Below are 21,792 nucleotides of genomic sequence, written 5' to 3'. Positions count from 1 at the left end.
ATGCTCAACTTGAATTGGAAAAAAAATAATAGCATGCCTAACTTGGCTGCCAACTCCTCTCTAGCTTGGTCCTTTGGTGTTTACGCAACACAGGGAGAGGACACGTCAGACAGTAGGTTCCAGAAACTCTATACCACCTCACCACCTCTCCCTGGGGTTCTCTTTTATTTGGGGAGAACTGATTGAAGTTATCCAAACCCAGTAATCTTAATAAAAATAAGTTGATTACAAAATAAGGAACTAAAACAAAAGCTTGACACTTCTCAGAAGTGAGAATGCATTTCAGCTTAGATGTCGAAGAAAAAAAGTGAGTAACTTACATAACTTGAATGCCATCCTCCCTCCCATCTGCCTGTCAACATCATGCTGCTGTCTAGGGAGAGAAGCTTCCCTGTCAACCCCCAAATCTCTGCCTTCAACTAGACATACACAAAGAGCTCCATGTCTCACCCTGCAGGAGGCAGACCACTGATGACTGGATAACTAATTGCAATTCACAGCCACCTTTCAAAGGCTTGAGGACCTAGCTGAAGTACCACACTTCATAAACCAGGTTACTTGGTTGTATCTAGCTTCAGTCGGGCCACTTCTTAAAACTCGCTAAGGTTTTTCTCCATTTCATGAAGTATAAATTATGGATGAAGGTCCAAACTGTCAAATTTAGGGGTTACCCTATTTAAGAGAAGAAAAAAAATAAGTCACTTCTACTAGCATATGTTCATTCAAATTTGCATTTAATTGCTATTTACATCCATTCAGAAATCAAGTATATTTTATTACAGTAAACTAAATACAAAATGAAAAGCAGAACGGGGATTACCCTCATACCACTCCTAATAAGGCAGCTGAAGAGTTTTACAGATAGATACAAAGTCAATTTGATATAGCAGAAAAGAACAGTTTGTAAAAATACACAATGAACCACACACCCCCAACCCCCAAGAATCTACACATGTAGCATAGAAATGTCTTATTTCCTTGAGACAATACTTGTGCTGTTCATGATAAGGACAGACTCTTGATTAACAGGAATTTCCCCCCCAGTAGATTAAGTGTAGCAGTACCTGGAACAATGGAACACACAGTATCTTGCTTTGTGAACACAGATTACTTGAGACTATTGCTGTAGAGACAGGGCAACAAATGCTTGGGTTTTCTGATATTAAAGAGTTGCAGTCTCCTTCTTGATCTGAATATGCACTCTTCCATGACTGTTAACAGACCAGGAGTTACTCATTTATTAAGGAGACAATAAACCCAAGTAAACCAATATCTCTAGAATTAGAGTGGACACAAACATTAATATCTGTTCTCCAGAAGTTTAGCTTTTCTTATAGGAATACACACTTAAAAAAAAAAAAAGGGGGGGGGGGGATATTCAAGAGAACAAGTGACGCATTTTTATCTTTTATTACCAGCTAATACCAGGATGACATTCAAATGTCAGATGGCACAATTAAGACAGTCTCGGTAGGAATTATTCCAGCATTCCCAAAATTACAAAGTTCAGTACATCAATGGAATCAAATGTATGTATGTATCACTCCTTCTATAGAGAAAGTGTTGAAAGTGTTCCACATCAAATGGGAAAGAAAAAAATGCTGGTAATACAGCCAACCTATAAGTCTTTAGAGTTTCTAGAATGAACTGCAGAACAAAATAGCCCTCTAATTTAACAGCTAGTAAAAAAAATTGAATCTGGTTCAAGTTTAAGATTTAATACTTTTACATGGTTACCCACAGCAGATATTAACCTCAGTTTTACTATATTTTTTGTAATGCTACAAAAATCCTATAAAAGTCAAATGATAGCAAAATGTTCAGTGATTATAATTAAAAAAGCACAGTTTGTAAAAAATAAAAATAAGATTCTATACTCTAAAGAAAAATTTAAGACAATTTTTGAAATGAACAAAAAAAGCACTTGTTAAGCTCTCCAATATTCAATGCACTCTGTATACTAGCATTTGTCTGAAGTAGCTATACAGGAGTTTGAACTCCACTCCCCTTAAAAGTTCATGACTATTAATATTGACACTAATATATATATATGTATATATATATAAAGAAGATCTATGTCTGATATTTTTACAAATAAATACAGGATAAACCATATTGCATAGTGTGTGCTTGCTGTCTGAGTCACACTCCAAAAGTTTCACAGTTATGGTAGGGTATTATGTCCAGGCAACAAAACATTTTTAATAGTACATGAAATTTACTTTTAAAATAATAAACTGGATATGTAATTAAGCAATGAACTCTGACAAACAACTCTTGCCATTCTTGCCAGCCATACTAATCAACTCTATTGGATGATTATATCCAGCCACCCAGAGTACAACTGTTACTTGTAAATAGGAGCAAGAGATAATTGGTTGGCTTTAAAAAAAAAAATCATTGGATTTTGGTCTTTCATATCACTTCTGCTATATTTAGTAAACATGTTTGGAAACTCTATAACAAGTGGCACAAAGCAGATACTGCTTGAAGTGATGCCTGTTGCAAATGTGCTTTAGATGTATGGAGTATGAGGGTTATGATCTCAGTTCCACAACACGTCACCAATGGCCCCGTAAAAGAATGAAAAATGGCACTCTCTTCCAGTACAATTTTTGTGCCAATGGTGCTGGCAAACTCGTGGAGCTTTAATGTACCATAACTTGATTTTCCTTACAAAAATGAAAAACAGACCACCACAAAGGCTCCTCAGAAAGAAAAATGCTAATAGTAATTTTGTTAATCATAAGAAAATTAAAAAGTCAAGTACTGATATTTGTATTTTATAGGGGGATAAATAAGATTTCATTCAACCCTACTGACTTGCAAGTTGTAGAAGGTGGTGCCTCGCTGACTGGATTCAACGTGCTTAGAGAGTTTTATGGCTTGGATCCTATGGCTCAAGAAGATTCACTATACACAGAGCAAGCAGAATTTATAGAGATCCCTACTGTTATGAACACCAGAACTAGACTTTGCACAGTCAGACTGAAGATAATGCAACGTGAGACAAGCGAAAAGTGACAGGACTTGTATGCAGTTGCATGATCATTTACACGCACATGCACATCACACACTCACTCTAACTAGGGTAAAGCTCTGCAGATATTAACCCTTTCACCAGCTATGTTCATGGAAATGCTTTCTTTAAGGCAGGAAGTATTTAAGTAAGGTACAGTGACCTTTATTTTATTCTTTGTACCTGTAAATCATTTGTACAGATTTAATGACAATTTCAAGAACATAAATAGTATCTTTAGAACATGTTTCCTAAATTAAGTTGCTAAAGTTCTGACCCACTGTGGAAGACATTCATTGAAAGGCCATCTAATACTTTTCTCTCTCTCTCTCTTTTTTCTTTTTTTTTAAAATACAATCAGCAAACTTGTTGCCCCAGCACAGGAGAAAAGTTACTTTAATTTTTGTGGAACTGCGAGATAAAAACCATACAAAAATCCCTCTAATTCTTACCCATTAGTTGAAAAGCTTTTAGTCACTTATGACTTGTTGAACTTGTAAATGTTCACTGTGGCAATGCATTCCCTGACCCTTGCCTTCTGATGGATTTTATCCTGACCTGTTTAGATGGATAAGAATCTGAACATGTTCAGCTGTCTTGAACCAAATGACTGGCATACAAATGAAAGGCAATTTTTTCCAGTGAAATGTCTGCCAAAGACCATGATGAAATATGCAGGATGTGTGGGCAGCCCATGGCTTCCAGTTAAGCCTAGAACATAGCAGCATTGCCATTTGATTAGGATTTGTTTTTCTTAGCGATACAGATATAGATATTTTAGCTGGGTAAGCAAATAAGACAATTCTCTCCCTCCTCTTACCCCCAATAGCCATGTACGTAATTAACAATTATTCCTTTACTAATGTACTGTTTCACCAGGAGAAGAAAAAGTCAGTCAGTCTACCTTTTCTTCACACCAACAAATAATTGTTTTAAATTTTGGGATACTTTCCATAATGAGCTGAATCAAAAAATCTATTTGAAAAATATATATTTATATAAAAAAAATTCATTAAGTTGTTTGCACGTGAAACATCAATTGTTAAGTTTATCTTTCATCTTTGATTCCACACCATTGTAGGAAACAGTTGGATCAAGCTTGCATGCTAATTAATCCTCAGACGCAAGAATTATAGGCATTTCACACTCTGCCTAGTGAAAGGGCTAACCCTTCTTGACACAATCATGACTAGACAGTGATTCTGGAGCAACATCCTACCCTTAATACTGTCAGTTTCAAGCTATCAACCTGAAAAATCCTTGATAAGGCGAGATGATGTCACTGGGAATCAGTTAGCTGATGTGCCTAAAGTTCTGCAATACCATTTTGCTTAAGTTTTTTTATGCACCATTGATTAATAGAAAAAAAATCCATGTGTTTGTTTTTTTCTTTCCAAGTCGTTCTGTGCAATGACTCTGATACTGTCACTTTTAAAAAGTAAACCATATGAGCCCTCACATTTAAACTGGCAGGGGGCTTATGTCCATTCTTTGTTTTTCCACCTTTATGTGTTTAAAAAAGGAAAAAAAAAAGGTTGTGTTGTCATAGATTCATGCGCAAGTGCTCTGGCCGTTTGGAAATCATGGGAAAGGCTTGTTTTTTATATGGCCCAGAGTTTGGTTGTCGTATTGGAAGTGGTGCTGAGGCCTCTCCACAAACTGTCACATCCATTTGTTCTATTCCACTTGTCTCCATTGGATATTCCACAGGTGTCTGCGTATTTGGTGCACTGGCTGAAGCACCTCTTCCCCAGAAATCCCCAGGGGAGAACTTTACAGGGCTTTAAGACAAAAAATATAAATCACTTAGCATTGAGGATACATGCGAAGCTAAGACATTTCCTTCACACTGCAAGAAGTGGAGCATAAATGCCTGTTCTCTGAAGTTTTTAATTTTTGCTTCCACTTCCTTGGTTTGAGAGAAGCATGTATCTGGGCTAGTTCCTACCAAAACTCACTATAAACTAGACACACAGATACTAGACTTCTCTCATTTGGCATTCACCATGTAACATGCTTGTAGGTGTGTGGAAATTTTGTGCTAACATTACTCTCATCATGAGCAGCACAGAAACATATAGAGGATCCAGCAGCAGTTTTAGAGGATGGTGTATTGAAGTCACCAAAATGGCAGGATGTACCAATAACGTGTATCAGGCAGATCAGAGTTTCCTGTGCTGCCAAACATAAGCTTGCCTGCAGGGAAGATGCTTGTAAAATGTGCAGAAAGCATGTTGTGTTTAAAAATGAGCACCCTAGTTCTTCCAGAAAAAAAGGTCAAATTATTAATGTTTTTAATGGAGATAATTTACAATTGCTCACTGAAAAGTAAATTGTTAAAAAAATACCTGACTGGTGTCCTAGGACTGCCAATGAATCTGCGAGGTGATCGAATTTTTGGTTCAAAAGAAAACTTCTCTTTTACACTTTCAAGTACAGATGGAGCCACATACGTAAACCCCTGAAAGACAAGAATAACTTCATTGTGATTGATAGGGAAGGTTTATTTTTATGACCACACAATCACAGAAATGTAGGGCCAGAAGGGACCTCAAGAAGTCTGCTAGTCCAGCCCTCTGTGCTGAGGTAGACCAAGTACACCCAGACCACCCCTGACAGATGTTTCTCCAACCTCTTCTTAAAAACCTCCAGTAATGGGGATGTCACAACCTCCCTTGGAATCCTATTCCCAGGCTTAACTATCCTTATAGCTAGAAAAATTTTCCTAACCCTGACGTCCTAACCTAAGTGTCCTTTGCTGCAGATTAAGAACATAGACATGAAGAACAATTGATCACTATCCTCTTTGTAACAGCTCTTGACATATTTGAAGTCTTATCACATTTCCCCTCAGTCTTCTTTTCTGAAGACCAAATGTGGCCAGTTACAACCTTGCCTCATAAAAGGTTTAGAAAACCTGACCTATCATTTTTGTTACTTTCTTCCTGACTCGCTCCAATTTGTCCACATCTTTCTTAAAGTGTGGCACCCAGATCTGGACACACTACTCCACCTGAGGCCTCACCAGTGCTGAGCAATGAACCGGGACAATAACCTCCAGAGTCTTACATACAACACTCCTGTTAATATACACAAGAATGCTATTAGCCTTTTTCAGAACTGCATCATTCATACTGAATTTGCAATCCACTAGAACCCCCAGATCTTTTCCAGCTGTCTTCTGCCTAGCCAGTTATTTCGCATTTTGTAGTTGTGCATTTGATTTTTCCTTCCTAAATGTAATACTTTGGACTTGTCTTTACTGAATTTCAACTTGTTGAATTCAGACCAATTCTCCAATTTGTCAAAGTCATTTTGAATTCTAATCCTGTCCTCTAAAGTGCTAGCAGAACGACCTAAGGGATGGCTGGTACTATGACTCCTTAATTCCTTAGGTGAGGAATGCAAGTGTAATTCCCCTCCACGGATATAGGCAGGGTGCTTGGGCAGCCCAGACATTGCTGTTCAGATTATAGATCCATATAAGCAATGCTCAAAGACAACATCATTTTGATCTACAAGGTAACCACTTTGGACATAGTTCTCTCTGCGTTCCTATTGAAGTAATAAGCAATTCCGCTCCTACCGCAATTTAGAATTAGTGTCCATTTTACTATAAAATGTGAACAAGATTCCCTTTAAAATCTAGAATCTTATTGTCCTGTGTAAAAATGAGGGTGTAACCCAGCCTAAGTAAATATCAAAGGCTACAAGCCAAAATGGCCAAAAGAAGCTACCCTTCTGCAAGGAGTAATATAATTTAAAATTTTGATTTATTAGAACTTGTCTGACACAAATAGTTGTCACTCTTACCAGTGGTAAGATTCAACCTTTTCTTTCCAGAGATGGAAGGAATTCACCTGAAATGCACTATACCATTTCCAAACAAGAACACAATGTACCTCTCCAAAGTCAACGCGCACAGATCCCTGGCTCACTTACCAGGAAGACCCGGTTGGCACTTTCACTGAGAGTTGAGTCATCTGGACTATCAACAGGTGTCTGACGTGTAAACTTTGAATCAAACTGGCTCACATCCTCTTCGGATTGCTTTGCAAAAACAAAATGATTAAGGGTTTATAATACAGATATCAACCAAATGGCTTAGCGGTGATCAGTGAAGCCTCTGGATGGAGTTCATTCCATAGGTTTTTGGCAGAGCTCTGCTGTAGTAAAACCTTGGAGAGGAGTCGGAATCCTGCCGTTGCCAGTGGGAGGTCACTATGGGCACTGACACTGAGAAATAAAGGCAAGGGGGAGGGGCGAGAATTATGGATCAAAAAGGAACACAAATTAAAAAGATGCCTTTAAAATAATCTCAAATTACAATAGAAACAAATGCCAGTTTCTTGTGAGAGCTAAATACTGAGTCACTCCCAGTATGGAAGTTACACCAGTTAGTCTACTGGAATTTCACACACTAAATAATCCAGCACATTTTCATAGAAGCAAAATGCTTGTCTTGCTAAGCACAGAAAGCATTAATTGAATAAATGACTACCAAATAACTGTCTATTGTTCAGCTGAGGAATTGAACAGATTTTGCCAATGGCAGTTCTCCCAATTTATGTCTTCTCATAGATCCCTGAATCATTGCTAAAGTAAGGCAAGATCTCTGTACAATTGTGAAGCTAAAATTTCTAACAATCTGGTTTGTACAACTGATTAGCAAACTACAGAATTTGCTGAAGTTATAAAATGCAAGTTCAGTCATCTTGTACCGGTGACATTTTCATAAATATTAGCCTCTTTTTTGAACTGCAGTCCAATAGATTAGGGGCTTGGGCCTTATTAACAATATTGCCATTTTAAGATTGAAGTTAAATGATGCCTGTACAACTATGTGCAGGATAAATATTAGTGAGGTAACACTCAAGATGTTGAATAAAGTGACTTGATTCACATTTTACTGAGTGACTATTTAAAATTTTAGTTTCACCCAAATATTGGCTGCATGTTTGATGCTTGGAAACAAATTCAGATGTAAGAATCGCACTTCTGAGCCTGTATAGCCAGAAGGTTACAAATAAGAGAATGTAAAATTGAAATGGAACTGCTCCACTTCTTCCACAATCTGGGATTAAAGGAAAATAATCAGTAAAACTAAGAAGGAAGAGTCTCCACTGGCTCTGTACTGGGTTTCCCGACCCCATCCACTCAAAAAAAAAAAAAAAAAAGCAATTTCCCCCCCTGTGGACAGGATACAGTAGTTGAAGTGGGAGGAACACAGTAATGCTTTCCAGTGTCCTTAGTACAATGGCAAGTGTCTGTGGACGAGCAGTTATGACAAGGCCTTTTAATTCTTGAGTGTTTTTACTGGCATCAGTTCTCAAAAGGGCCCTATGGAAAGTTCTGAGATGGGTGGTTTCTTCTAACCTAGCTCTGATAGCAATGCTACATCTGAGTACCAGTAACTGAAGTTATTTCAATTAAGTGTGCAGCTTTTACAGTACTATGAACAGTGGTTCTCAAACTGTAATATATGGGTCAGTTTATCAGAGTATAAATCCATTATAACTGAGTAGTTACAAGGGTAGCATGACAAGTACTTTTGAGTTTTAGATCCAATATAGTAAGTCAAAGTTTGAGAACTGCTGCTAAAAGACATACAAGGAACAAACAATTTACTGTACTCCCGGTACGTACCAATAATGGTTTAAAGGGAGGTTCCACCTTCCGAGCTAGCAGCTCTTCCCAGTTAATGTGTCTGAAGAAAGGGTGAGCCTAAGAAAATTCAGAAGAATGAAAAGCATAATTGGTCTTCCTGGAATAAATTAAGAATGGATACTTGTTGACCTTGTACATAGGAAAATGAACTATATTTTCTAATGTTCATAAAGCTAGCTAAGATGAGAATGTCTGAGGAATAATAAGCTAGGTCTCTTTAGACCTCAACTTTGGGCTCCTTTCCTTCCAAAACTGTGTGTACTTCAAGTGCAGCATCTATTATTTGTCCTACAGTGCTCTATTAGAATAGTCACAAATAGCTTAAAATTGTCATTAAAAAATTCTTAAATATAAACTTTCAGAAAAATGTGTGATTGTATCAGGATTTCCTCATGAGACTGCCTCAAGCTAGCAAAATTAAGTTCTAAATTCACAGTTCTTCACTATGTATATTTGTCACCAGCAGTGAAATAGTGGATTAAAAGAAAATGACAGTTGGAGGTTTAATGAAATGTAGACTGGGAATTTCATTTGCCTACACATCGAATCTGATACTGGCTGAAAATGTATGAGATGCCGTAATACCACAGTCACTTGATTGTTTATGATTTCAGTGTGATAGTACATACGAGCTTCTTAGGGATATTACATGCCAAATGTATTTAACTTCATAGATGCAAAAATCTACCACCACCACCACTCAAAGACTGGTCTGTATGTATGGCAGATGTATTGGCTTTTTAGAACGTGACACTTTCTAAATAGAGAAATTTGGGGAAATTTGCCATCCTCTAGAACATAAGGATGACTGACAATGATTTGTGAGAGCTTCTCAGTACCTAATATCTTATCTTCTGCTATAAACTTGCTGCGAATAGTGAAATATTGCCATTCTGCACATTATGCTTATTGTCACTTTTATGCATAGGTAAGCTTTTGTTCTGCTTATTTTTCTTTTAGTTTCTGATCTGTTCAAGTTACAAAAGAAATTAACTCCATGTTACCAATCTAGGTGATGTGCCACGCACATCTACATCTCTTGAAGATATTTCAGATGAATTTCTACTAGCAATGTCATAAAAACTGACACAATTAACCATAAAACTATTAAAATATGGAATGATGCGAGTTGTACAGGAGAGGTTTACATATAGCCACAAAACCCAAACTGTGCAGGCTGGGGACAAGTTTAAATAATTTTGTAGTAGACGGAATAATTGAGTTAGATCTATTTCGCATTATGAGTGCAAAGTGTAACAACATCTTTCCTGAAAGACTCTCAACCCCAAATGCGATAATGTGTGCGTTATTCACCAACCCACTAGAATACCACAATGTATCAATTTGTTCACGGAGTAACTAATAAAGAAAGGGGGAAATGGGATATAGGAAAGCTAAAAAAATTTCAGGGGGAGGAGAGCAAATAAATCCTCAGGACCCCATCCTTTACCCCACTAACTGTTTCCTTGAGCCCTTTATTACTTAGATATCTATCTAATCCTTCCTTAAATTCCTCAGAGGAAACAATTGACTATTTGTCTAAATCCCTGCCTCTGCTCTCACTATGCTTCAGAGAATGACATGTTCTCCCATATCTATTCTTCTTGGACTATCCTTGAATCTTGTTTCTCAATATGATAATCTTGTTTAATTTCTCTTGATCTACCTGAACTTCTCCAGCATCTCCAGAACCAGCTCCTAGACGTGAGGCAGCATTTCTTTTTAGCAGCTTAGAGGAGAAAAGGAAACAATTTATTGAAATGGTTAAACAATTTTTAAAGAGTATTTATATTAAGGGTCATTAAGAGAAATACTTTACATCTGTGTTAAATATTATTTGGACTAACCACGTAGTAGTTACCATACAATGAAATTACAAACAATTTTAATATCTTCCATTATTGTATGTGTGCTGTTGTAGCCATGCTTGTCCCAGAATACTAGAGACAAGGTGGGTGAGATAATCTCTCTTATTGGACCACTTCTGTTGGAGAGAGAGAGAGAGAGAGAAGCTTTTGAGCTTACACAGAAGAGCTCTGTGTAAGCTCGAAAGTTTGTCTCTCTCTTCAACAAAAGTTGGTCCAATAAAAGATATTATCTCATCCACATTGTCTCTGTTAACAAACTTCAGAATTGTGTTTTCAAACAAAGCATTATTTTCTGCCTCATGCAACTTGAAGACTGAACTGAGCTCCATTAAAAGATTAAGTTGATTGAAATATAGTAGCACTATGATTCACCTGGGAAAAAGCAGCACAGCAATATTGATCAGTAGGTTTCTAATATCTGCATATACATATAGGTTTAACATTAATTAAAACTTTACCTTTTTAAGCAGGTCTCTGGCTTCTTGCGTGAGGTAGGGAGGCAAGTTGAGTTTACATTTGAGAATCTTGTCAATGGTTTTCTTTCGGTTCTCCCCAGTGAATGGGGGCTGAAAAACATCATTGCAGTGTGAAGAACAACACACGTGAAAAACTCTAGCACAGTCATTCTCAAACTTTATGGCACTGCAACCCCACTCGTGACAACAAAAATTACCACATGACCCCAGTGCCCTGTGTTACTCCAGAATAGTTAATATTTTAAATAAAAAATGCTTTGCAAGCAGGGCAATTGCATTGGGCCCCATGCCATAGGGGGCTCTGTGAAACTAAGTTGCTCAGGCTTTGGTTTCAGCCCTGCATAGCGGGGTTCGGGCTTCAGCTTTCTGCCCTCGGCCCCTGCGAGTCTAATGCCAGCCCTAGGCAACCCCACTGAAATTAACTTGTGACCCACAGTTTGAGAACCACTGGAACTAACTGATACCTGTTCAGCTCTCTTCATTTGCATACATGGAACAGGGCTAGTTTCAGTGAAACAGGCATATAATTGCTTCAAATGTGACTTCCAAATATTTGCTTGGGCTATTACAGAACAGCACAAGACCATGGTTAAAAATGTTTAGCCATTTTTTAGTTAGGTTTCCTACCAGCAGCTGAAATAAGTACATACATATCTATCTATTCCTACACCTGAATGATCCAATAAACTTCAGTGACTAGTGATGTAGAATAAAATGCATGCAGTTTTTAACTGTGCACCTACTGCTCCAGTCAGCATGTCATACATCAATGCCCCCAAACTCCACCAGTCCACAGCACGATTATGCCCACTTCTCATCAAGATTTCAGGGGCCCTAGAATGAAAAAAATTAGAAGTATTTTATTAAACACTCAATTACGGCTCAGGTTTCAAGTTTTTAAACATAAACCACATTTATAATCTGAAAGTTCCATAAATAACTGAACGTATTGAACCATCAGTTAAAAAAGGTAAAATTTAGCCATTACCCCCAGACCAGAGTAATACTTTTCTGTTTCATCATGCAGCTCACATGTATTCTATTGTTCCACAGAAAGTGTGTGTGACTGTTCCATCATGAATAGATTCTTTACACAGTCCGAAGTCTGTTAGTTTTACATGACCTGAAATAAAAGAAAACATCTAATTCTAAAATCACTCAGAATTCTGACAACAGGATTACATACATATCTGCAAGTCAACATAAATGTAATTTATAAAATGGACAGTACAAATATGCCTACTCCTGTCTACAGTAACAAAACAGGACTCTTCCCAGCAGGCATCAGAGTGAAAAATGACTTTAGTCATTTTAAAAATGAATCTTAGAACTACACTCAATGAAGATACAGGCTTATTTTTGCATGAAAAAGGGTTGTCACTCAGTGAAGAGGAACAAAAACACAGCAAAGCCACCAAGAGACTCTCAAAGCCATGAAAAAAATTGTTTCTTCATATTCTGTTCTCATTACTCATTGTAACCCTTCTACTAGTTAGGCACAAAAAAACAGATAGATCTAATTAGCTGCCTGTGTTTTTATATGAGCTTATTCTCCTTCATATAGAATCAAGTTGTTGATTTGCACAATGCAGTAAGGTATTTTTAATTAAACATTTTTTAAATATATGCAAACATATCTATAAAAGACTTCATCTGGGCAGCAGTACAATCAAGTCACCTAGTCTTATGCTTACTCCATAATTTAGAAACCAAAATCAGTGTCACAATTCATTTCTAATTTATAACTTTCACTCTCCAGAACCACTAGCACTAGTAAACATTCACACTCAGTGAACACCTTGCTTAAAAGTAGTCTTTTAGCTCTTTAATGCTAGGGTTTGCTGGCACTAATCAATAGTGCTGCAGGCATTAGTGCTCAACACACACAGAGCTTTGAACTTGCTGCTACGATCAAGTAAAGTGACAGGTTTTTTTTAATTGTTTCTTTTTAAAAAGCTAGAACATCAGTATTAGCATAGTTATTTGTAAACATGAAAATTACAGAGCAGGTTTGAATTCAGATATCATGCATAGATGACTCAGCAGCATGAGAATATCCCACTAGTGAATAGAAAAGTCTTCAGTGGGTTTACCCTAAAAGTCTCTTGCCCCTTCCTGACCAATTATTTCTGCCACTTCCAGTAATAAAGTACTGTAACTACTACAATGAACTCCATGCCATGACTAGAGGTTAGCAAATGGCAGCTACTTGTATGGGTGTATCAGGAAAAAAGAAAGATAACAGTAGTAACAGTTTTCTGAGGTAATTTTATATTATGCTGTGACCTGTGAGAAAGGATTTTGAGAGGATTATTGGCTACACAATTGTTTACTATGATTTCCACCTTGATGATTAAGCATGATATTTTCCGGCTTCAGATCTCGATAGATGATTCCTTTTTGATGTAAGTGCCCCAAAGCCATTGAGATCTCTGCCAAGTAAAAGCTGAAACAAAAGGGATTTGATACAATTAAACTCTTTCAGCCACACAAAGCATCTTAAACACTAAAACAATTATACTTCCTAGTACATAGCAATGATTCCTTGAAAGCATGGTTAAATGTGCATCATAGAATAAATTAGTAGAATAATTATGTTATTGAGGTTTATTTGCCAAAGGGCATAGGGACACAATGGAACAGCAAAATTACACCATCAGCATTAGGTTAATTTGCTTAGTAGTTACTCTGTCTTGAATAGTTTTGTTGCGATCTGAATTTGCTAGTCATTAAGTCTGGCTCTAAACTGATTCCCTGTTCTGGGAAAGGAAGAGGAAAGCTCTGCACTGCAGTGCTCTCTGTAGCATAAAGCTGCAATCCTATATGTACATCTGAGCTGTTCCAAAACACTCACAGCGTTTGTTGTGGGAAGATGGAGCTATCATCCCCTCTTGTGTGCCGTGTAAAGCCTAATCAAGAAGTTGTACTTCATTGACCTAGGTGAAATGTAGCTACAGAAAAGGCTCTCTAAGCAAAATGATCATTTACACAGAAGTTCAGTTCTTTCTTCACGTATGTGCTCAGAAAGAGTAGGATGAATACAGTAATTATACCACTTCTAAAAGTGAACTGCAGCCACTAGAAGCTACAAACTTTTACACAATGTACCCAAAGCAAGGTTTTGAACATTTCTTTCATGCAGAAGATTCCTAGAAATTCTGGTGTAGGCTGCCATTCCCCACCAACTCAAGTGTACCCCCTCTGCAAGCACATGCCTAAGTTCCAGTACAACATAGTGACAACCTTCAATTGGGTGGGCAGTGAATCTTCTCACAGACTGTAATGCCATTCCAACACTAGCTGGTCAGAGATGCAGCAGAGTAAGATATACAGAACAGCCGCCACCTCCACAAAAGGCTCATTGAACTGTGTAGCTCATTAAATTAGGTTATTAAAATACAGTTGTATGTTTCTCTCTTGAATTCTACTAAGCCACGAAAGTGCCAATGTTGTATCACGTACCAGGCTGTGTCTTCCATAAAAATCCCCTCTCTCTCTAACTGCATAAATAGTTCTCCTCCTACAAGAGGAAAATAAGATGTTAGAAGCAAGAATCCATATTTCTGTACATTTTTCATTTTTAATCATAATTAAACTACTACACATTCCCTTATCAAAGGATAGATGATGGAATTATGCTCTGCAGAAGACTATTTTAATCCAGGGTTCTTAATGTGTGAAAAGTGGGTGAATATTCACTTAATACAGGAAGTGTCAATCAGGAATCAGAGCAAGACCCTGGAGACAGAATTCCTGGTATCTGATAATTAGAAATTCCCCCTCCTTTACTTCCCTGTAAGATATTCTTAACATCAGTTTTGTTATGCAGTTTATATAGATTGAGTTATGGGTTTCACATTAATTATGAAAGTGTGCAGAATAATTTAAGTCAACTATGAGCACTTAGCTGGGATTTTATAAAGGGAAAAAATAAGAACTTTTCAGATTAAATAAGGGATACTGAAAAGCTCCTGTGTAGCAGAATTAAATATACTGACCACTGAGATACTCAAGGATGAGGTAGAGTTTTCCACCAGTCTGAAAGGCATAAATTAAATCTACAATGAAGGGATGCTTCACTTCCTCCAGGATATTACGCTCAGCTTTTGTGTGTGCTGTATCTTTTGCATTCCTTACAATCATCGCCTACAGAACAAAGAAAAATTACATGAGCGCAAAGAACACGGGATTCCTAAATGAGGCAGAATTCTACATAGGGTTCTATTCCCAATTTACAGAAGTCTCCACATTCTCCACATAATTGTCACAATAACATTCTGAGTCAGCAACATAATAAAAAACTGCTTAGTTTCTTGCGTTATTGTTAAATATGAAATCACACTCATGTTTTTAAATTAATTAAAAATAGAGAGACCGACTGCCTAGAACCACACAACAGATGTAATAGAAAATGTGATAAAAATACATATTTCAATTTTAAATGGATGTAAAGATTAATTTTAATACATGAATGACTAATGTTCAATCTTGGCACATTAGAACAATTATTATATAGTAATTACATTCTAAAAGGGACAAAAAACCCTTTTTTGGATTGGAAAGCAGCCAAAAGTGAAGCTCAAGTTACCTTTTTAAGAACTTTCATGGCAAAAATTTTTCCAGTATTTGCTCCTGTTACTTTTCGTACTTGAAAAACCTATGGAACAAAAAGTAAATAAATTCCTTATAAGTCACAGTGGCAGTTAGAATTCAAATATATACTTTAAATTCTTTTATTCCCAATTGGTGGTAAAGTTGTACAATCACTAAAGTCAATTTTGATCAAATGCATTGCCAATAAAAAAGAATGGTGACTTCATACTGGAGACTGGTCTGCATCAGCTCATTACTGCCTCTGGAAAGGCAGAATTTTTCTGGAAACAGAATGTAAGTGGTGGGACATATATCAGGCAGCCAACAAGAAAATTCTTTGACTGCCTCCACTGTGATGGATAATGGACTTTCCAAGGTGAAGATTTTGTACCTTTCCATAACCTCCTTTGCCAAGTACACGTAGTAACTCAAAGCATTCTGGTCGGATCTTTTCTGGACCTCTGTTTACACTAGTTTCCGAAATCTCAAATTTTTCACAATGTTCCATGCCACTGAATAAAGACAAAACAGTGTATTACAAAATTAAATCAAGTTAAAGAAACAATAATCATGCAAATTTCTCTGCAGAAAGCACATTATATTCACTGGCACAACTGACTGTCTGCTTAGGAGATGTCCAGAATTGTAACACCAGGAATTCTATTAATGTGTATGTATAGCAATGAGTGGCAGCTTGCATAATGCAGAAATTTGGAAAGTTCCTAGGATTCACAGAGTCATGCATTTCCTGAAATGACATTTTATATAAGCGTACATGTTCTGAAGACTGAAACAGGCATTCTTGGCAATTTAATTAATCGAGGAGCATTGCTGTTACCCTGAAAAAAAAAATTAGGTTTATAAATTCCATTAAAAGTTATGGGACTCCCAGGTGTGATTTGTAGGGTCATATTTACACAATGAAAGTCTTACTACCTTGCAAAAACAGTAATGTTAAACTAAAATATGGTTCAATGTTGCCAAAGTAGAGGATTACCCCAAAACTTAATAATGTTTCTAAATTATGCTAAGCCCTGCAAAATATAAGTCAGTAACACAGTTTGGTCTTGTCTATGCTGACAAGACTGAATTGTGTTTTAGCTGTCGCTACCATGTTCTCACTGAGTCTTCCAACATGACGCATTTTCAGACTTAGCCCTGAAGCAACCAAAATAGTTTTAATGAATGAGTATTCAGGAGCTTAAGGAGCGTAAAGTCCTCTGCGATCTCTTGATAAATTGGGTTTTATAAAAGTGCACTATATTATGAATATTTAATATATCAGAATGAGCCTGATTACAAATAGCATTCATATAAAGTAAAAGTGTAGGGACAAGTAAGATACAAAATGTAAGACACTGCAGATTGTTACCAATTTCTCCATAGAATTTTTTTGTTACAAGATATACCTATAAAACTTGAATTTTTCTATTAAAGTCGAGAAAAACTGTAGATATCATGAATATTATAGAAATGTTTTCTAATAGGAACTTACATTTCATATTGGCCAACTCCTCCATGGTCCATGCTTTCACTTAACTGACCCTGGGATGGAGGGAGAGAATGTTTTAAAAAGTTACTACAATAATACCATACCTGTAAACAAAAACAGTGAGTACAAACAGTAAGCTTTGTTTAAAAAAAACAAAAACATGTCACGGTCTGACTGATTTTGCTCTAAAATTTGTTAAACTGGCCAAGAAGTAATATGCAATAAATTATCAGAAGAAAGCACTTTGTATGATAGGCTTTCACAAAACATTTAAAGAGTTCTGCAGAAAAGTTGCAAAATTTCCAAGGATCCCACAATTACAGCAGGGGGACCCATTACTTTTTTAGCTAACTGCAGTTATCTGATTATGTTTGTACATGCAGCAATGAATCCAACTCCAGATAAACCTTGTAAAAATGCAATGGTGTTGTAATTTGTATTTTTACACCTGTGTTCATGTAAGAATTTTGGTGAACAGGACTCATACATATAATGGCTATCCTGTACAAAGGTTTCCTCTAAAGGATCTGAGGATATGTGGAACCAAAAACAAAAACAACGAGAAGTCCGGTGGCACCTTAAAGACTAACAGATTTATTTGGGCATAAGCTCTCGTGGGTAAAAAACCCACTTCTTCAGATGTAAAGGGTTTTTACCAATGAAAGCTTATGCCCAAATAAAGCTGTTAGTCTTTAAGGTGCCACCGGACTCCTCGTTGTTTCTGTTCCAATGGATATGTGGATAAGGGAACTGGAAACAGATATAGTGAATTAACTGTGAAATTCCTAAAAAATTAGGGGAGGGAAGCCATACAAAGGTCTGAAAGCTGCAGTTTTCATTTTTACATTGTAAAATATTCAATAATATTCACGATATTGTGGATCCCGCAATGTTAGGCTTCCACTGCAATTCTGATTTTAATTAGCTTACTTTGCACAGTCCACAATTTTGCATACATTTTGAGGTTTGCAACACACTTTTTTCCCCATTAGTACAGTACAACCCCATTTATCCAAGCTGACGGCAGCGGGGCTCCCGCTGTCAGCCCCATGCATTAATTACTGTAATACAGTGGCAGCAAAATGTCTGGTTATCAAAAAAATTAGCAAGCATAACATAATACTTAAGTGTTTATATTGTACCAGCAAATTTTTCTTAAACAAATAGGTCTTCTCTGGCTTTTCCAAATTACCGCAAATAATAATGGTCCATTATTACTTTTCCATGATTTTCCATGTCTTGTCGGCAACTCAGCCACAATTATTTGACAATCATACCGTGATTCAAGTAGGCTTAACTTATACTGGTTAGGAAAGCATGTTACAGCTTGCACTACTGCCAGTCACATTGGTCTTGTTATGTAAACAGAGGCTTTCATTTTCCAAGTCTCATTTTCATCAGCATTAAATTTGTTTTTTAAAAGTTTTTTTTTTTAAATCTGCTTTTCATTCAAGAAGCCATGGGTCTTCCTTCTTGTCATCTCAGACAACCAAGCATTTGAAGACTAGTGTTGTTCTAGCTGGACAATCTCACTTTGGTTTGCATTTACTGTCATTTGACTTTCTTACAGATGAGAGAAATGTTAAAGCTGTTGTTACATTCAATAAAACTCTGTGGCAACCACGAACTATGACTTAAGTGCAATCTCCCTAGTCAGAAGAAGCCTTGTGGCAATTTCATTTCCTAGGTTAGCCATATCTGTAGGCACACCTGTAACAGCACTTGTTCTTGTTGCTGCTATGATAGCTTTTTGGAGTGAAAACTTTCCAGCTGCAGGAGTACCTAGTCTAATGTAGCTTCACATCCAGCTCACATTAGGGTGACCAGATAGCAACTGTGAAAAAACAGGACAGTGGGTGGGGGGTAATAGGCACCTATATAAGAAAAAGTCCCAAAAAACAGGACTGTCCCTATAAAAAAGGGACATCTGGTCACCCTAGCTCACATTCCGTTTGATGATTTCAAACTCTCAGTTCAGAGATGTCTTTCTGTTCCTCAAAGTTACGCACTATGCCACCTGGAGGTAGCTTTCAGTAAAGCGCATGCTGTCCCGTTGATCCTCCCCCATCAAATTATTTGCTTTTGTGTTCGTCTCTTTGGTTCTATGTTTTGCTTTAACTATACTAAGTCTACAGTAACTCTACTCTTATTTGTTTTTCAAAAGCCTTATTTTATTGTTTTTCCCCCTTCCAGTGTTACTAACACTGAAAGCGAGAGTAGTCACGAACTGAATTTGATTGTCCCACAGCACTACTAGTTTGTTCATCCTGCCTGAGAGCCAAGTTTGCTTGTGAATGGGCATTAACTCTAATGGAAACTGTGCTGCAAATATTACCCACATTTATGGGAAAGGACAATCATAACTGATGAACTAGGATTCTCGGACTCTCAGTCCTTATGGTTAAACTCTGGGGAACTCTAGAACCGCAATATGCTCACTTCCATGGACCATCTGAGACTGTTGGCAGTCTTCAAGATGCAATGTGAGGGGCATTTTTAGCCAGGCATTTTATTTTGTTGGTTACTGATGTTGCTCCCAGGGTCTTTTCTTTAAAGTTGAGAAATTATAGTGGCTACAGTGCGCCAGCAAAATAATGCCTTTACTGTTTTTAAACTATTGACACTGACCGACACCAAATAATCCGTGTAAAAATACTGAAAGCAATGGCTGGTTTCAGACTGTAATGGTACAACCCTAAAGACACAAGATCAAGAGCAACATCAGATTGACAAGGTAATAGGAGCTTGACATAAGGTGAGGCGCTCAGTCTATTTTGGAGATGCTGTAGCGTTCACTCTTCTGTACCTGGTACTCACTATAAACTTCTTGCAGTTCAATGCCTGTACACTTTAGACAGGATTGACAATTCCCTGGGGAAAAAAGTAGTTTGGCCACAGCACTGATAAATACCATCTTAAACCTAGTTTAAACCAGAAAACTGGTAAAACTAATTGCATAAGTGTCCAGCAAGGACAGGAACAAATCTTGTCAAACTCTGGATACATCCATTCACAGCAGAGGAATAGTCTCAGTCTATCCACTATATCAAAGTTGGTCTTCTGCTACAGAATGCTAAATTGCCAAATGGACCTGGATGGGTAGTCTGAAATGCTGAATGCTTCTGACTACTTAATGCTTCAAGCCTACAACTCTGCACTATTGCAGTTTTCATACAACCAAATGTCTTTGACTTTTGTCTATACAATATTGAAAACTGAAATAAGTCATGACATGTATGACTTCCTTGAGAAAATACTGAACCAAAATGTATACAGACATTCAGATGTTCAGTGTTATAATTACATATTTACTATTACAACCACTGCAGTTCTATTTTTTATTTGTAAAACTCTAAATTAATCTATGAATATACTGCCTTATATAACCACAATTTGAATACCTAACAATAAGTGTAATATGGTATGCATTAACAAAATAGTTCTTAAAGCAGAAAATGCCTTAAACTGGGACTAATTAGTTTTTCCCAGGGTAGTAAAAACCACCTCTGGTAAATACCATGCCATCTCTGACTTTAGATGTTAGCACAGAAGTGATGATTACAAGTTTTCCAATATAGATTAGCATTTCTGGGCTGATTTAATGTGTGGGACACTTACATCAAACTATTTTGATCTGAAAATAAGTAGTCCTGGGTTTGTTTTTTTTAAATTATATACTAGAAAAGGTAAAACCACCCACACATTCACACATAAAAGCATCCTCAGATTTAGCCTGGCATATTACGGTAAGCCAGCTAGTATGCAATCACTGACAATTCTTAGATCAAGAAATCTATTCTTAGAAAAAGAAGTCACGGTTACTTAAGATTTGATCCCATTCAAACGTATTATCTTGAGTACAAGATTGAGTTCTCCACTATGGGAAAGTGTTATAACTACAAATGCCAGGCACGGTGCAGACATGCCTCCTGACATAAACGTCCCGCAGCAGCAGTGTGCAGGTCTCAGCCGTCACCTCAAAAGCCGGGCGGGGAGGAAGCCACCAAATATGAAGGGGGAACGGAACGTGTCACCTGAGTGGGGCACATCGGCGTTAAAACAAGGCGCCACCCGGGCAGCAGCTGCCTAGGGCTAAGGTCGGGGGACGCGTCACCTACCAGCCCCTCCGACTGCACCCCCAGAGCGGTGCCACCCGCCATGGGTGGCGCAGCAACTGCCAGAGAAGCAGGCAGCATTTCACCCGGGCAGGACACCTCGCTCCCTCAACAGGCCGCCCCTCCTCTCCCGCTCGCTAGGCCGGCCCCCGTCACCCACCTCCGCGCATCGGGCCCCTCACCGGAGCGGACCCCTCCTCCAAGCCCGTCGCCCGACCGGATCCCCCTCGGATCCCAGGTCGGGCCGCGCACCGGACTGGGCCGGGTCCCCCCGCCCTGCCCCTGGCGAGGCCCGCTCCCTCTCAGCCCCTCGCCGGCTCAGGCTCCCCCCGCTCACCCCCTCCTCCAACTCCTCGTCCGAACCCGCGTCTTCGGGCTGGTCCAGGTCAATGTCGAACACGCCCGCCATGGCCTGGATGCGAGCAGCGCCTCCGCCGCCCCTTCCTCGCTGTGCTGAGTCCGCGGGGCCTGGGCCGCCTCATGGGCCCGCAGCCCCTAACGCCGCCACGGCCGCCATCGCCGGCTGCCAGGCTTCAGCGCGGCTGCGCCCCCGCCCTGACTC

At 38.2% G+C, this 21,792-nt stretch overlaps 1 protein-coding gene across 3 annotated transcripts; it reads right to left on the bottom strand.

Annotated features, from left to right (window-relative positions):
* Positions 1–830: 830 nt before the first annotated feature.
* RPS6KB1 (ribosomal protein S6 kinase B1) lies at positions 831–21,768 on the bottom strand. Of its 3 annotated transcripts, none has more exons than XM_074974571.1 (15): positions 21,568–21,768; positions 17,119–17,168; positions 16,015–16,135; positions 15,619–15,687; positions 15,029–15,176; positions 14,493–14,550; positions 13,376–13,476; positions 12,063–12,153; positions 11,774–11,864; positions 11,013–11,120; positions 10,353–10,415; positions 8,666–8,743; positions 6,962–7,069; positions 5,368–5,480; positions 831–1,211 (listed from the first exon to the last, which is right to left on the bottom strand). In XM_074974571.1, exons 1-15 carry the CDS (start codon positions 21,637–21,639, stop codon positions 1,163–1,165), a joined length of 1,320 nt encoding a protein of 439 aa, XP_074830672.1. In that variant the 5' UTR covers positions 21,640–21,768; the 3' UTR covers positions 831–1,162. The 3 variants fall into 3 exon arrangements, with proteins under 3 accessions (XP_074830672.1, XP_074830670.1, XP_074830673.1); XM_074974569.1 differs by lacking the exon at positions 831–1,211 and adding an exon at positions 1,371–4,800; XM_074974572.1 differs by lacking the exons at positions 831–1,211; positions 5,368–5,480; positions 6,962–7,069 and adding an exon at positions 7,118–7,255.
* Between the last annotated feature and the right edge of the window lie 24 nt (positions 21,769–21,792).

This window comes from Natator depressus, chromosome 17 (genome assembly GCF_965152275.1).
Source record: "Natator depressus isolate rNatDep1 chromosome 17, rNatDep2.hap1, whole genome shotgun sequence".
Taxonomy (NCBI): domain Eukaryota; kingdom Metazoa; phylum Chordata; order Testudines; family Cheloniidae; genus Natator; species Natator depressus.
This window is presented reverse-complemented; position numbering and strand designations above follow the sequence as displayed.